Source organism: Bombina bombina, chromosome 1, assembly GCF_027579735.1.
Source record: "Bombina bombina isolate aBomBom1 chromosome 1, aBomBom1.pri, whole genome shotgun sequence".
NCBI lineage: Eukaryota > Metazoa > Chordata > Amphibia > Anura > Bombinatoridae > Bombina > Bombina bombina.
In genome coordinates, this window is record NC_069499.1 from 689,257,670 (window position 1) to 689,275,978 (window position 18,309).

At 42.0% G+C, this 18,309-nt stretch overlaps 1 protein-coding gene across 1 annotated transcript in view; it reads right to left on the minus strand.

Moving 5' to 3' along the window:
- SEPTIN6 (septin 6) overlaps window positions 1-18,309 on the minus strand; it is a gene marked incomplete in the record, with an annotated part of 231,349 nt that overhangs the window by 174,717 nt on the left and 38,323 nt on the right. Inside the window, 1 exon segment of the mRNA XM_053699188.1 lies at window positions 9,507-9,621. Within this exon segment, the coding sequence (XP_053555163.1) occupies window positions 9,507-9,621 (115 nt within the window).

Below are 18,309 nucleotides of genomic sequence, written 5' to 3' on the forward strand. Positions count from 1 at the left end.
CGTTAATTGTTGCATGGTAATAAGCATTGGCGCACTAGATGTACTAGGGGCCTCCTGTGTGGGCAAAACTGGTGTAGACACAGTAGGAGATGATGTAGTATCATGTTTACTCCCCTCATCTGAGGAATCATCTTGGGCAATTTCATTATCTGTGGCAGTACTGTCCTTACTTTGTTTGGATGCTATGGCACAATTATCACATAAATTTAAATGGGGAGACACATTGGCTTTCATACATATAGAACATAGCTTATCCGAAGGCACAGACATGTTAAACAGGCTTAAACTTGTCAACAAAGCACAAAAAACTTTTAAAACAAAACCGTTACTGTCTCTTTAAATTTTAAACAGAAAAAACTTTATTACTGAATATTTGAAAAAGTTTGAAGGAATTGTTCAAAAATTACCAAAATTTCACCACAGTGTCTTAAAGCATTAAGAGTATTGCACACCAAATTTCAGAGCTTTAACCCTTAAAATAACGGAACCGGAGCCGTTTACAAATTTAACCCCTATACAGTCCCAGCTATAGCCTTTGCTGAGACCCAACCAAGCCCAGAGGGGAATACGATACCAATTGACGCCTTCTAGAAGCTTTTCCAGCAAATTTCAGATCCTCACACATGCATCTGCATGCCCTGCTCTCAAAAAACAACTGCGCAGTAATGGCGCGAAAATGAGGCTCAGTCTACAACTAGGAAGGCCCCCTGACTGGAAAAGGTGTCTAACATAGTGCCTGCCGTTTAATAAACGTTCCCCAAGTTTATAAATGCGAATTGTCAGCATAAATATGAATAAAATGCCCAAATAAAGCAATCGATTTAGCCCATAAAAATGTCTACCAGTTTTTTAGCCCATATTAAGCCCTTTATTCTGTTTGTTTGACTAAGAAAATGGCTTACCGGTCCCCATGAGGGGAAATGACAGCCTTCCAGCATTACATGGTCTTGTTAGAAATATGGCTAGTCATACCTTAAGCAGAAAAGTCTGCTAACTGTTTCCCCCAACTGAAGTTACTTCATCTCAACAGTCCTATGTGGAAACAGCAATCGATTTTAGTTACTGTCTGCTAAAATCATCTTCCTCTCACAAACAGAAAACAGAATTTATGTTTACCTGATAAATTACTTTCTCCAACGGTGTGTCCGGTCCACGGCGTCATCCTTACTTGTGGGATATTCTCTTCCCCAACAGGAAATGGCAAAGAGCCAGCAAAGCTGGTCACATGATCCCTCCTAGGCTCCGCCTACCCCAGTCATTCGACCGACGTTAAGGAGGAATATTTGCATAGGAGAAACCATATGATACCGTGGTGACTGTAGTTAAAGAAAATAAATTATCAGACCTGATTAAAAAACCAGGGCGGGCCGTGGACCGGACACACCGTTGGAGAAAGTAATTTATCAGGTAAACATAAATTCTGTTTTCTCCAACATAGGTGTGTCCGGTCCACGGCGTCATCCTTACTTGTGGGAACCAATACCAAAGCTTTAGGACACGGATGAAGGGAGGGAGCAAATCAGGTCACCTAAATGGAAGGCACCACGGCTTGCAAAACCTTTCTCCCAAAAATAGCCTCAGAAGAAGCAAAAGTATAAAACTTGTAAAATTTGGTAAAAGTGTGCAGTGAAGACCAAGTCGCTGCCCTACATATCTGATCAACAGAAGCCTCATTCTTGAAGGCCCATGTGGAAGCCACAACCCTAGTGGAAGGAGCTGTGATCCTTTCAGGAGGCTGCCGTCCGGCAGTCTCGTAAGCCAATCTGATGATGCTTTTAATCCAAAAAGAGAGAGAGGTAGAAGTTGCTTTTTGACCTCTCCTTTTACCAGAATAAACAACAAACAAGGAAGATGTTTGTCTAAAATCCTTTGTAGCATCTAAATAGAATTTTAGAGCGCGAACAACATCCAAATTGTGCAACAAACGTTCCTTCTTCGAAACTGGTTTCGGACACAGAGAAGGCACGACTATCTCCTGGTTAATGTTTTTGTTAGAAACAACTCTTGGAAGAAAACCAGGTTAGTACGTAAAACCACCTTATCTGCATGGAACACCAGATAAGGAGGAGAACACTGCAGAGCAGATAATTCTGAAACTCTTCTAGCAGAAGAAATTGCAACCAAAAACAAAACTTTCAAAGATAATAACTTAATATCAACGGAATGTAAGGGTTCAAACGGAACCCCCTGAAGAACTGAAAGAACTAAGTTGAGACTCCAAGGAGGAGTCAAAGGTTTGTAAACAGGCTTGATTCTAACCAGAGCCTGAACAAAGGCTTGAACATCTGGCACAGCTGCCAGCTTTTTGTGAAGTAACACAGACAAGGCAGAAATCTGTCCCATCAAGGAACTTGCAGATAATCCTTTTTCCAATCCTTCTCGAAGGAAGGATAGACTCTTAGGAATCTTAACCTTGTCCCAAGGGAATCCTTTAGATTCACACCAACAGATATATTTTTTCCAAATTTTGTGGTAAATTTTTCTAGTTACAGGCTTTCTGGCCTGAACAAGAGTATCAATAACAGAATCTGAGAACCCTCGCTTTGATAAGATCAAGCGTTCAATCTCCAAGCAGTCAGCTGGAGTGGGACCAGATGCGGATGTTCGAACGGACCTTGAACAAGAAGGTCTCGTCTCAAAGGTAGCTTCCATGGTGGAGCCGATGACATATTCACCAGATCTGCATACCAAGTCCTGCGTGGCCACGCAGGAGCTATCAAGATCACCGACGCCCTCTCCTGATTGATCCTGGCTACCAGCCTGGGGATGAGAGGAAACGGCGGGAATACATAGGCTAGTTTGAAGGTCCAAGGTGCTACTAGTGCATCTACTAGAGTCGCCTTGGGATCCCTGGATCTGAACCCGTAGCAAGGAACCTTGAAGTTCTGACGAGAGGCCATCAGATCCATGTCTGGAATGCCCCACAGTTGAGTGATTTGGGCAAAGATTTCCGGATGGAGATCCCACTCCCCCGGATGCAATGTCTGACGACTCAGAAAATCCGCTTCCCAATTTTCCACTCCTGGGATGTGGATTGCAGACAGGTGGCAGGAGCAAGTCTCCGCCCATTGAACGATTCTGGTCACTTCTTCCATCGCCAGGGAACTCCTTGTTCCCCCCTGATGGTTGATGTACGCAACAGTCGTCATGTTGTCTGATTGAAACCGTATGAACTTGGCCCTCGCTAGCTGAGGCCAAGCCTTGAGAGCATTGAATATCGCTCTCAGTTCCAGAATATTTATCGGTAGAAGAGATTCTTCCCGAGACCAAAGACCCTGAGCTTTCAGGGATCCCCAGACCGCGCCCCAGCCCATCAGACTGGCGTCGGTCGTGACAATGACCCACTCTGGTCTGCGGGAGGTCACCCCTTGTGACAGGTTGTCCAGGGACAGCCACCAACGGAGTGAGTCTCTGGTCCTCTGATTTACTTGTATCTTCGGAGACAAGTCTGTATAGTCCCCATTCCACTGACTGAGCATACACAGTTGTAATGGTCTTAGATGAATGCGCGCAAAAGGAACTATGTCCATTGCCGCTACCATCAAACCTATCACTTCCATGCACTGCGCTATGGAAGGAAGAGGAACGGAATGAAGTATCCGACAAGAGTGTAGAAGTTTTGTTTTTCTGGTCTCTGTCAGAAAAATCCTCATTTCTAAGGAGTCTATTATTGGTCCCAAGAAGGGAACTCTTGTCGACGGAGATAGAGAACTCTTTTCCACGTTCACTTTCCATCCGTGAGATCTGAGAAAGGCCAGGACTATGTCCGTGTGAGCCTTTGCTTGAGGAAGGGACGACGCTTGAATCAGAATGTCGTCCAAGTAAGGTACTACAGCAATGCCCCTTGGTCTTAGCACCGCCAGAAGGGACCCTAGTACCTTTGAGAAAATCCTTGGAGCAGTGGCTAATCCGAAAGGAAGCGCCACGAACTGGTAATGCTTGTCCAGGAATGCGAACCTTAGGAACCGATGATGTTCCTTGTGGACAGGAATATGTAGATACGCATCCTTTAAATCCACCGTGGTCAAGAATTGACCTTCCTGGATGGAAGGATTGTTCGAATGGTTTCCATTTTGGACGATGGAACCTTGAGAAACTTGTTTAGGATCTTGAGATCTAAGATTGGTCTGAACGTTCCCTCTTTTTTGGGAACTACGAACAGATTGGAGTAGAACCCCATCCCTCGTTCTCTTAATGGAACAGGATGAATCACTTCCAGAAGATAACCTTGGGAGACTATTTCTAGCGCCCAAGGATCCAGAACATCTCTTGCCCAAGCCTGAGTGAAGAGAGAGAGTCTGCCCCCCACCAAATCCGGTCCCGGATCGGGGGCCCGCATCTCATGCTGTCTTGGGAGCAGTGGCAGGTTTCTTGGCCTGCTTTCCTTTGTTCCAGCCTTGCATAGGTCTCCAGGCTGGATTGGCTTGAGAAGTATTACCCTCCTGCTTAGAGGACGTAGCACTTGGGGCTGGTCCGTTTCTGCGAAAGGGACGAAAATTAGGTTTATTTTTGGCCTTGAAAGACCTATCCTGAGGAAGGGCGTGGCCCTTGCCCCCAGTGATATCAGAGATAATCTCTTTCAAGTCAGGGCCAAACAGTGTTTTCCCCTTGAAAGGAATGTCAAGCAATTTGTTCTTGGAAGACGCATCCGCTGACCAAGATTTTAACCAAAGCGCTCTGCGCGCCACAATAGCAAACCCAGAATTTTTCGCCGCTAACCTAGCCAATTGCAAGGTGGCGTCTAGGGTGAAAGAATTAGCCAATTTAAGAGCACGAATTCTGTCCATAATCTCCTCATAAGAAGAAGAATTACTAATAATCGCCTTTTCTAGCTCATCGAACCAGAAACACGCGGCTGTAGTGACAGGGACAATGCATGCAATTGGTTGTAGAAGGTAACCTTGCTGAACAAACATCTTTTTTAGCAAACCTTCTAATTTTTTATCCATAGGATCTTGGAAAGCACAACTATCTTCTATGGGTATAGTGGCGCGCTTGTTTAGAGTAGAAACCGCCCCCTCGACCTTGGGGACTGTCTGCCATAAGTCCTTTCTGGGGTCGACTATAGGAAACAATTTTTTAAATATGGGGGGAGGTACGAAAGGTATACCGGGCCTGTCCCATTCTTTATTAACAATGTACGCCACCCGCTTGGATATAGGAAAAGCTTCGGGGGGCCCCGGGGCCTCTAGGAACTTGTCCATTTTACATAGTGTTTCTGGAATGACCAGATAATCACAATCATCCAAATTGGATAACACCTCCTTAAGCAGAGCGCGGAGATGTTCCAACTTAAATTTAAAAGTAATCACATCAGGTTCAGCTTGTTGAGAAATTTTTCCTGAATCTGAAATTTCTCCCTCAGACAAAACCTCCCTGGCCCCCTCAGACAGGTGTAGGGGCCCTTCAGAAACAATATCATCAGCGTCCTCATGCTCTTCAGTATTTTCTAAAACAGAGCAGTCGCGCTTTCGCTGATAAGTGGGCATATTGGCTAAAATGCTTTTGATAGAATTATCCATTACAGCCGTTAATTGTTGCATAGTAAGGAGTATTGGCGCGCTAGATGTACTAGGGGCCTCCTGTATGGGCAAGACTGGTGTAGACGAAGGAGGGGATGATGCAGTACCATGCTTACTCCCCTCACTTGAGGAATCATCTTGGGCATCATTTTTACTAAATTTTTTATGACATAAATCACATCTATTTAAATGAGAAGGAACCTTGGCTTCCCCACAGTCAGAACACAATCTATCTGGTAGTTCAGACATGTTAAACAGGCATAAACTTGATAACAAAGCACAAAAAACGTTTTAAAATAAAACCGTTACTGTCACTTTAAATTTTAAACTGAACACACTTTATTACTGCAATTGCGAAAAAGTATGAAGGAATTGTTCAAAATTCACCAAAATTTCACCACAGTGTCTTAAAGCCTTAAAAGTATTGCACACCAAATTTGGAAGCTTTAACCCTTAAAATAACGGAACCGGAGCCGTTTTTATATTTAACCCCTTTACAGTCCCTGGAATCTGCTTTGCTGAGACCCAACCAAGCCCAAAGGGGAATACGATACCAAATGATGCCTTCAGAAAGACTTTTCTATGTATCAGAGCTCCACACACATGCAGCTGCATGCCATGCTGTTCTCAAAAACAAGTGCGCCATACCGGCGCGAAAATGAGGCTCTGACTATGATTAGGGAAAGCCCCTATAGAATAAAGTGTCTAAAACAGTGCCTGCCGATATTATTTTACAAAAAATACCCAGATTAAATGATTCCTCAAGGCTAAATATGTGTAAATATGATCGATTTAGCCCAGAAAATGTCTACAGTCTTAATAAACCCTTGTGAAGCCCTTATTTACTGTCTGAAAAAAAATGGCTTACCGGATCCCATAGGGAAAATGACAGCTTCCAGCATTACATCATCTTGTTAGAATGTGTCATACCTCAAGCAGCAAAAGACTGCTCACTGTTCCCCCAACTGAAGTTAATTCCTCTCAACAGTCCTGTGTGGAACAGCCATGGATTTTAGTAACGGTTGCTAAAATCATTTTCCTCATACAAACAGAAATCTTCATCTCTTTTCTGTTTCCGAGTAAATAGTACATACCAGCACTATTTTAAAATAACAAACTCTTGATTGAATAATAAAAACTACAGTTAAACACTAAAAAACTCTAAGCCATCTCCGTGGAGATGTTGCCTGTACAACGGCAAAGAGAATGACTGGGGTAGGCGGAGCCTAGGAGGGATCATGTGACCAGCTTTGCTGGCTCTTTGCCATTTCCTGTTGGGGAAGAGAATATCCCACAAGTAAGGATGACGCCGTGGACCGGACACACCTATGTTGGAGAAATCTTCATCCTTTTCTGTTTCAGAGTAAATAGTACATACCAGCACTATTTTAAAATAACAAACAAACACTTGATAGAAGAATAAAAACTACATTTAAATACCAAAAAACTCTTAACCATCTCCGTGGAGCTGTTGCCTGTGCAACGGCAAAGAGAATGACTGGGGTGGGCGGAGCCTAGGAGGGACTATATGGCCAGCTTTGCTGGGACTCTTTGCCATTTCCTGTTGGGGAGGAGATATCCCACAAGTAAGGATGACGCCGTGGACCGGACACACCAATGTTGGAGAAAACAACATATAAAGCAAAATTATCAAATTCCTTAAATGGCAGTTTCAGGAATGGTTAAGAATGCAAAACAAAACAAGCCTCTAGAAACCAGAAGCAACTAAAAAGTGAGACTGAAATAATGTGAAAAAGACTGGCGCCAAGTATGACGCCCACATTTTTTGGCGCCAAGAATGACGCCCAGATTTTTTGGCGCCAAAAATGTCCGCAACACACATTCGTCAAAAATGATGCAATCACGTGAAAACTTCCGGCGTCAACTATGACGCCGGAAATGATGAATTTTTTGCGCCAAAAAAGTCTTGTGCCAAGAATGACGCAATAAATTGAAGCATTTTCTGCACCCACGAGCCTAACAGCCTGCAATTTAGAAAAAAAGTCAATTGAAAATTTTAAGGTAAGAAAAAATATAATTCATATGCATTTTCCCAAAAAAATTAAACCGAAAGTCTGAAAGAAGGAATACTGATTATCCTGAATCATGGCAAATATAAGTTTAACACATATATTTAGAACTTTACATATAAAGTGCCCAACCATAGCTTAGAGTGTCATGAATAGAAATAAGACTTACTTACCCTAAGACACTCATCTACATATAGTAGATAGCCAAACCAGTACTGAAACGAGAATCAGTAGAGGTAATGGTATATAAGAGTATATCTTCGATCTGAAAAGGGAGGTAGGAGAAGAAATCTCTACGACCGATAACAGAGAACCTATGAAATAGATCCCCTAGAGGAAGACCATGGTATTCAAATAGGTAATACTCTCTTCACATCCCTCTGACATTCACTGCACTCTGAGAGGAAAACCGGGCTTCAGCCTGCTGCGAAGCACATATCAACGTAGAAATCTAGCACAAACTTACTTCACCACCTCCATGGGAGGCAAAGTTTGTAGAACTGAATTGTGGGTGTCGTGAGGGGTGTATTTATAGGCATTTTGAGGTTTGGAAAACTTTGCCCCTCCTGGTAGGAATGTATATCCCATACGTCACTAGCTCATGGACTCTTGCTAATTACATGAAAGAAAACTAACATTTTTGTCACCACACTCACTTTGCCCTTCCAAGCAGTTAAGCAGGCAGAGAGAATGACTGGGGGGTGGAGCTATATAGACAGCTCTGCTGTGGGTGCTCTCTCTGCCACTTCCTGTAGGGAAGGAGAATATCCCACAAGTATGGATGAATCCGTGGACTCGATACATCTTACAAGAGAAATCAAGTGTAAATGTCAAACTCATTATGTACGATACAGTATCATAAATACATTTAAATATACCTACATGTATTGAAAGGTACAATCTAAAGCAGAAATGGCATGTGCTAATTTGTTAGAGCATGTGATTGTTTACACACAGTACGATAGGTGCTCTCTCTGCCACTTCCTGTAGGGAAGGAGAATATCCCACAAGTATGGATGAATCCGTGGACTCGATACATCTTACAAGAGAAATCAAGTGTAAATGTCAAACTCATTATGTACGATACAGTATCATAAATACATTTAAATATACCTACATGTATTGAAAGGTACAATCTAAAGCAGAAATGGCATGTGCTAATTTGTTAGAGCATGTGATTGTTTACACACAGTACGATAGGGAAAGTCTTGCTTAGGAGTCACAGGCACTGCAGCATTAGAATATATCCCTTTAATAAAACAAAAAGAACAAGATGAAATGGAGAAGGAAAAAATAATGGACCTGGATGTTGTTATTTTGTATGCAATGAAGACTAATGTGATTTTGTTAAACATAACATATACAATTTTTAGATTGTGTTTTTACTGCAATATTATTGCACTTAAGTGTAGAAAACACGTATGTTATACACTGCATCACCTGTTCTCCCCCCCCCCCCCGAGTTCTTCCTAAGCTCAGTTTTGGAACCTTCCCTATTCCCTCTCATCCTATATCAACAGATGTTTGTGCTTGTTTAGACTAAGAAGACAAAAAGATCATCAGGGCATATGAACACTTATTGTTCCCTTCTTTTATGGTAAAAACATATTTATTTAAACTTAAGGACTCATAGGCCATTTGTTGTAATGTATAACTAATAACAAACTGTATAAGTAGCATTTATGGAGCATCCTAGTGTTTTAATAATCTTGTTCAAATGTAGCTAGAAGCTGTGATTTGAAGGTTGCTGTAGACCTGCTACAATGTATAGTGTCACGGACAGTAAACAACACACACAATGCACTGTATTGTATACACATCCGGCCATTCAACAGCCTCACATTCAGCTGTATTAGAGAAAGCTTGTTCCCTTGAGCCTAGCTATTCATAGTTCACACAGGTCATAGGATCACTGCCTCTACTAACACAGGCAATGGAATATGAAAATACTCACCCACACAGAGAATGTTAAAACAAAACCCATGGCTAACGGATTTGTTAACTAGCTGGTCCGGCATGCTGTCAAATCCCACATGTCCAGAAAGTGGGAGTGTACGGCCCCCTTCACCCTAAAATCCAGAACAAAAGCAAACAATAAGTCACTACACAAGAGATTTCTTAAGCTACAATCTACAAAGTACAGTGTATCTAAACCGATTATAGTTTAAAAACCAACAGTTTAAAAAGGTATATATTTGGATTGCATTTAATACCACTTAAAACTAACTAAAATAAGCAGAAAGACATTTCAAATTTTACATAGCTAAATCTGGATATTGATAAAAAAAACAAAAAAACTCCAATGGCTTGTACTGCTCTGCTATGCATGGAAATCAAGTGCTATCGAGAAAGCAACATATAGAAGCAATACAGAGTGCTAATAATATGTATTTGATCTACAGTGCTAAAGGAATAGTCTAGTCAAAATTAAACTTTCATGATTCAGATAGAGCATGCAATTTTAAGCAACTTTCTACTTTACTCCTATTATCAATTTTTCTTCGTTCTCTTGATATCTTTATTTGAATGTAAGCTTAGGAGCCTGCCCATTTTTTGGTTCAGTACCTGGGTAGCACTTACTGATTGGTGGCAACATTTAGACAACAATCAGAAAGTGCTACCCAGGTGCTAAACCAAAAATGGTCCGGCTCCCATGCTTACATTCTTGCTTTTTCAAAAAAAGATACCAAGAGAACAAAGAAAAAATTATAATAGGAGTAAATTAGAAAGTTGATTAAAATTGCATGCTCTATTTGAATCATGAAATTTTAATTTTGCCTAAAGTATTCCTTTAAAAAGATACCAAGTCTCAAATAGATACTAATTAGAGGAAACTTCTTGTACTAAACCACAGCACATATGCTCCAGTAAAAAAGGCCAATTCATTTTTTAATGAATAGATCTCTGGGGCTTTGGGTAATAAGTCATTTGCATAGTCTCATATTTCCAAGCAAATATTGCACTTAGAGAAATTGTTTGTAACCCATCCATGGAAAGGTTGTTGTGCTTACATAGAACCATTTGCAAATCCTCAAATTTTGTATTGATCACAAACTCTTCATTGGCCATGAATCTGCTCCCATCCTACATTATGTTTAAAGAGACAGGATACCCAAAATGTTAAAGCACTTGAAAGTGATGCAGCATAGCTGCAAAAAGCTGATTCGTAAATATCATCTGGACATTAATATGTAAAAAAGGAAGATATTTACCTCACACCCCACTGTAAAGAATACTAGTCCCAGGAATTACAACGTAGTGTGTATCTGCCATGTACAGGCACAGTCATGTTATTTTACTATTCAGTATAAGGAAGTTTACTTGAAATCTCATGAGATCACAGTAAAGCAATGCAGGAATGCAGGACTGCTGATGCTGATTAGCTATTGTGGGCCCCCTCCCCCTAACTTGCAGCTTTACACCGGCTAGCGCTAGAATACAATCATGGTAGGATTTTAAAAGGTGATAAGCCCCCTTCTTCAGAAGATGAAGATGCAGAAATTAACAACAGGAACAATGGGTATACAGTTAATGGACCATGGGCGTTTGGGCTAAAAACAAAATTTATGCTTACCTGATAAATGTATTTATTTCCGGAAATGGCGAGTCCATGGCTTAAGTAATTACTGTTGGGAATATCACTCCTGGCCAGCAGGAGTCGTCAAAGAGCACCACAGTTAAACTGCTAAGTATCACTCCCTTACCCACAACCCCCAGTCATTTGACCGAATGGAAATGGAGAAAAAGGAGTAACGCAAGGTGTAGAGGTGCCTGGAGTTATAGTCAAAAGAACAACTCTCTTAAAATAAAGGGTGGGGCTGTGGACTCACCATATCCGGAAAGAAATACATTTATCAGGTAAGCATACATTTTGTTTTTCTTTCCTAACATATGGTGAGCCCACGGCTTGAGCAATTACTGTTGGAACCAATACCCAAGCTAGAGGACACGGATAAATAGAGAGGGACAAGACAGGCAGTCCTAAACAGAAGGCACCACCGTATGTAGAGAAGACCAAGTTGCAGTCTTGCAAATTTGTTCCACAGAAGCTTCATTTTTAAAAGCCCAAGAAGAGGAAACAGCTCTTGTGGAATGAGCCGTGATTCTCTCAGGAGGCTGCTGTCCAGCAGTCTCATAAGCCAAACTAATTATACTTAAACCAAAAAGAAAGTAGTAGCAGTAGTTTTCTGACTTGTATGTTTCCCAGAGAAACAGACAAAGAGGGCAGAGGACTGGCGAAAATCCTTAGTCACCTGTAAGTAGAATTTAAGAGCACGTACAATATCCAAATTGTGTAACAAACGTTCTTTAGAAGGAGCAGGATTAGGACACAAAGAGGGAACAACAATTTCCTGATTGATATTACTATTAGAAACAACCTTAGGAAGGAAACCTAGCTTGCTACGAAGAACCGCCTTATCGACATGAAAAATAAGATAAGGGAAATCACACTGCAGAGCCGAGAGTTTCGAGACTCTTCACGCAGAAGAGATAGCAACAAGAAACAAAACCTTCCAAGATAACAACTAAAAGTCTATGGAATGCAACGGCTCAAACGGAGCCAGCTCCAAGGAGGAACGACAGACTTAAAGACAGGCCTAATTTTGACCAAGGCCTGACAAAAAGGATTGCACATCTGGCACATCCGCCAAACGTTTATGTAGTAAAACTGATAAAGCAGAAATCTGACCCTTCAGGGTACTGACTGACAATCCCTTTTCCAGGTCTTCCTGAAGAAAAGATAAAATTCTAGGAATTCTAATTCTACTCCAAGAGTAGCCCTTGGATTCACACCAATAAAGATATTTGCTCCATATCTTATGGTAAATCTTTCTAGTAACAGGTTTGCAAGCCTGAATCATGGTCTCAATGACCGACAGAATTAAGCGTTCAATCTCCAAGCAGTCGGCTTGAGAGAAGCGAGATTTGGATGAAGGAAGGGACCCTGAATCAGGAGGTCCTTCCTCAGAGGTAGTCTCCAAGGTGGGAGAGATGACATCTCCACTAGGTCTGCAAACCAGATCCTGCGAGGCCACACAGGGGCTATTAGAATCACTGACGCCCTCTCCTGTTTGATACGAGCAATGACTCGTGGAAGGAGAGGAAACAGGTATGCCAATCTGAAAACCCAAGGAACCGCCAGAGCATCTATCAGAATGGCCTACGGATCTGTTGACCTTGAACCGTACCTTGGAAGCTTGGCGTTCCAACGGGACGCCATCAGATCTAACTCTGGCACCCCGCATTTGAGGACTAAGCTGGAAAACACCTCTGGATGGAGTTCCCACTACCCGGGATGAAAAGTCTGTCTGCTCAGAAAATACGCTTCCCAGTTGTCTACTCCTGGAATGTAGATGGCAGATAGACAGCAATTGTGGGTCTCTGCCCACTGAAGAATCCAAGTAACCTCCTTCATGGCTAAGGAACTCCGAGTTCTTCCCTGGTAATTGATGTAAGCCACAGAGGTTATGTTGTCTGACTGGAACCTGATAAACTGGGCTGAGGACAACAGAGGCCAAGCCAATAGAGCATTGTAAATCACCCTCAACTCCAAGATGTTGATGGGAAGAGCAGACTCCTCCCGAGTCCAAAGGCCCTGAGCTTTTAACAAGTTCTAGACTGCTCCCCAGCCCAGCAGGCTGGCATCCGTGGTCATGATCACCCAAAAAGGTCTCCAAAAGCATGTGCCCCGAGACATCCACCACAGGAGAGAGTCCCTTGATGACTGATCTAACAATTCTATCCGAGATAGATATGCATGCTCACCATTCCATTGTCTGAGCATGCACAACTGGAGAGCTCTCAAATTGAGCAAAAGGAATGATGTCCATGAAAGCCACCATCAAACCGATTACCTCCATACATTGAGTCACTGAAGGCTAAGCAGTAACCTGAAGAGAGAGGCAAGAGGAAATTATTATTTTTTTCCTGACCTCTGTCAGAAAAAATCTTCATCAATAGAGAAAGGGAGCTTTTTCCAGATTCACATTCCATCCGTGGAAACAAAGAAAAGGCAACAATATCTGTGTGAGATTTTACTTGTTGAAAAGTTGTCGCCTGAACCAATATGTCGTCCAGGTAGGGTGCCACAGCAATTCCACGAGAACGGATCACTGCCAAAAAAGCCCCCAGAAACTTTGAAAAATTTTTGGGAACCGTGGCTAGACCAAATGGAAGGGCCACAAACTGGAAATGTTTGTCCAGAAAGGCAAATCTCAGGAATCTGTGATGGTCCCTGTGAATAGGAATATGAAGCTATGCATCCTTTAGGTCTATGGTTGTCATGAACTGACCCTCTTGTACTAATAGAAGAATGGAGCGTACAGTCTCCATCTTGTAGGATGGAACTTTGAAAAACTTGTTTAGACACCTCAAGTCTAGAATGAGACGGAAAGTTCCCTCTTTTTTAGGAGCCACAAATAGGTTGGAGTAGAACCCGAGACCCTGTTCCTGCACTGGAACTATCACTCTCAGGGAGGAAAGATGTTCTATACATTTCAAGAACGCCTCTCTCTTTATCTGGTCTGCAGATAATCTTGAGAGATGGAATCTGCCTCGGGGAGGAAAAAAGTCTTGAATTCCAATTTGTAACCCTGGGATACTATGTCCACAGTCCAGAGATCTGGAACATCTCGTATCCAGGCTTGAGAGAACTGAGAAATCAGAGGCAAACTCTTCATGCTGATTTGGAGTCAGCTGTGGGTTTCTTTGATTGTTTCCCCTTCTTCCAAGACTGATTAGGTTTTCAAGAAGACTTGGATTGTTCCTGCTTGGAAGAAGAAGTGGAGGGCTTTCCTCTGAAGTTACGAAACGAACAAAAATTACTCTGATGTCCTTTAGACCTATTCTTCTTATCTTGAGGTAGAAAAGACCCTTTTCCACTCATAATATCAGAGATAATTTTTGCCAAACCGGGTCCAAACAAGGTTTTGTCCTTGTAAGGAATTGCCAGAAGCTTGACTCTAGAGGAAACGTCCGCAGATCAGGATTTCAACCATAACGCCCTGTGGGCTAGGACAGCGCAATTAGAAGTTTTAGCTCCTAGTCTAACAACCTGTAAAAAGGAATTGGCCAACTCAAGAGCTTTAATCCTATCTTGAATTTCATCCAAGGAAGTCTCTACTTGAAGAGAGAATCAGACAAGGCTTCGAACCAATAAGATGCCACACTAGTCACGGTGGCAATACACGCCGCAGGTTGCCATTGGAGACCATAATGAACATAAATAGTTTTCAAATAAGCCTCCAGCTTGTCCATTGGATCCTTAAAAGAGCAGCTATTCTCAATAGGAATAGTGGTTTTCTTAGCCAGAATGGAAATGGCCCCTTCAACTTTGGGTACAGTATACCAAGGGTCTTTAATGGAGTCCTCGACAGGAAACATTTTCTTAAAAATGGGAGACGGGGAAAAAGACACCCCTGGTTTCTCCCCTTCCTGTGAGATAATCTCCCTAGCACGGTCCGGCACAAGAAAAAACCTCCGAAGTGGAAGGTTCAACAAAGAAACTATTAAGTTTACTAGATTTCTTAGGAGTGACAATGACAGGGGTGTCGGAGTCATCTAAAGTAGCTAAAACCTCCTTTAACAATACACAAAGGTGTTCAAGCTTAAATCTGAAGGATACCACCTCATTCTTATTAGAAGGAATTATACTGTCCGAATCTGAGATTTCACCCTCAGAAAGTCCTGATGTATCTTCCTCATCAGACTTATGAGAAAGGGCAACTTGGGAAGCAGAACTGAGGACACTTTCTGAATTTCTAGATTTCCTCTTGCGTTTAACCTGTAATCTGGGAATGGTAGCTAATGCCACAGATACTGCTGAAGATACCTGGGCAGCAATTTCAGCTTTTAAATAAACTCAACTAAGAGCTATAGAGGAACAGCAGGGCACTGCATGTGATGCCATTGAGGCTTGGGATGTAGCAGGAGAAAGCGGAGGTATTATTTTAACAGCATCATCCTGAGAGACATTAGGCTCAAACATTTTGCCTTTATTTTGCAAGGTTTTCTTGACACATGAAGAACGAAATTGCATAGGAGCTGCAATTTGTGCATCTAAACATAAGCATGAATTCATGAGAGCAGGCTCTTGCTCCATATCAGACATGTTGTGAAACAGTAAATAAGCTTGTACAGATAAGTTTAAAAGATTTTAATATTCAATTAAAATAAGCCAAGGAAAAAATACACTTAAAATTTTATCCCAAATTAGGATCGATCCCCAGCTAAAATTATGTGAGAAAAGGTTAAGAAAAAAACATTTAATAAAACATCAAATAAACTTCTAAAATACCCCTCAGGCAACCCCGCACCTCAATTACTGAGGTGCCTTACCGCTACCAATTAAAACCGGATCACCCAGAAATGGAAAAAAAACAACTTTTTACTCAGGAAATTTATGAAGTAAAGCCAGTCATGTGACCGCAACTGCCGAGCTCAAAATTAATGCTGCGACACAGAGAGGCACTACTTCTTGGTACACTGATTACCAGAAATAACCGGGTTTTCAAACCCAACAGTTTAAAAATGTTGCATTGTTTTATTTTAAAGCAATGGGGAAATGAATAAGCTGCTGAAATAGAAAATGCAGCCTTACTTTCAGTTTAAACTTGTATTGTTTTATCAAGTAAATATGTGTCAGAAAATAAAGCCTAATAAAAACATTTTACCCTTTCTTTTTAAAAGAGTTTAAATGTTAGTCTCACACATGCTACAGTGCCTGCTTCATGTCCAGTGTAACCCATACAACAAGATTATCTATGTCCCAATAAAAAAGCAGTGTTTTTTAATTTTTTAAGTGCATGGTCTCCCCAACTGGAAGAAAAAGCACTTACCTGCACCGCTGTCCGGCATGTAGACAGTTATAAGGTATGAGAGGACACAGTTCATCACAGAGACCTTTGAAAAAGAAAGAACAGAGTAGCCAACTCTGGCTTTCTAAACTAGGGCAGCAATTGTTAGGAAAACGCATTAAGTACCTCTTTACATTTCCTAATTGCTTTAAAGCCACCACTAACCAACTGCAAGGAATGACGTGGAATACGGCTATACCCCAAAACTTGCTTGTAGCTGAAATCAAAATGTTTTTCGGACACCTAATCTTCCCCTCCTCCATGCACCGAAGATAAAGAGAATGACTGGGGGTTGTGAGTAAGGGAGTGATACTTAACTGTGGTGCTCTTTGCCTCCTCCTGCTGGCCAGGAGGGATATTCCCAAAAGTAATTTATTTACCATAACTTAGAAAAGAAAACAGGCATCACACTGCAGCTACTTCTATGTAGAATGCAGTGAAAAAGCAACGTTGGTTCTCATTAATGAAAAGGAGTGTGCAACAGACTAAGATTAATGGCAGCATACTAAAATTTTAAGGAAAATGAGGTATAAATTGATAACTCTTCCAATCACATCTACATCATTTGTGCTGGCACATTTTAAGAAATAATCGAATGAAGATTTATTAATTTAATTTTTAAATTACATCAAAACAGTATTATTATAATTAAGTTTCTTATTCATCACTTTTTTTGTAATTGTATTTCTGTTTTACATTGCTTTTGTTTTGGTGGTGTTGAAATTTGTGAAACAAATAAATGTTCCAATGAAGCATGCATTTTATTAAAAAGGGACAGTCTACACCAGAATTTGTTGTTCAAAAAGATATATAATCCCTTTATTACCCATTCCCCAGTTTTGCATAACCAACACAGTTATATTAATATACTTTTTACCTCTGTGACTGCCTTGTAGCCAAGTCTCTGCAGACAGCCCCCTAATTTCAGTTCTTTTGACAGACTTGCATTTTAGCCAATCAGTGCTGACTCTAAGGTAACTCCACGGACATGAGCACAATGTTATCTATATGGCACACATGAACCAACGCCCTCTAGCTGTGAAAATGTCAAAATGCATTAAGATAAGAGGCGGCCTTCAAGGGCTAAGAAACTTGCATTTGAGCCCCCTAGGTTCAGTTTTCAACTAAGAATACCAACAGAACAAAACAAAATTTATGATAAAAGTAAATTGGGATGGGGGCGGAGCTAACCGCCATCAAGAGCAGACGTGCAGAAGGGAAGCTCCTGACACTTTGGATATAAAAGTGCATTTTAAGAGTACTAACTGCCTACATTTTGGGGTAATTTTACTGGACACCCTGCTGGGGCAGTGACCCTTCACTGATAGACCAAGAGAGGGGAGTTTTGCAACTATTTTTTTTGACCCCGGACGCCTGTATAGACTCGGCTGTCGATTGGCCGTCACTCGGCATTTCTATAAGGCCCTGCAAGTGCTCCGGAGGGTCGGGGATCCGCTCCAGAGCAGAAGATTACTGCCTTTCTACAAGCTAAGAGGTTGGTTTGCCTCCTGCGTATTCGTCCGGGGTCTTCGACCCCACACCCTCCAACCCCACTCTGCCTGTGTCCCACCTCCCCGCTGAAGCATCGTCTATGGTCACATAGTTTGCCACGCCGAGCAGCCACAGGACCCAGCACAGATTGCAGCAAGCGGACTCCTACCTTCCCTCCCGGCGTTCCCGAGTCCTCACGCACCTCTCACACTTTTGGCGCGAAGTTCGGCCATCTTGCTGGAGGCCCCCCTATCGCGGAGCGGTGCGGCCTTGTTTTGAGAGAGGAGGAAGTCCGGTGAGCGCTGCCGCCTGCGGCTTTTGCCTGATTGCAGCCCCCTGATCAAGCCGAAGCTGCCTCTTGATCTCTCTCCGACTGACGAGGCACAAGAACCACGACCTACACATCCGAAG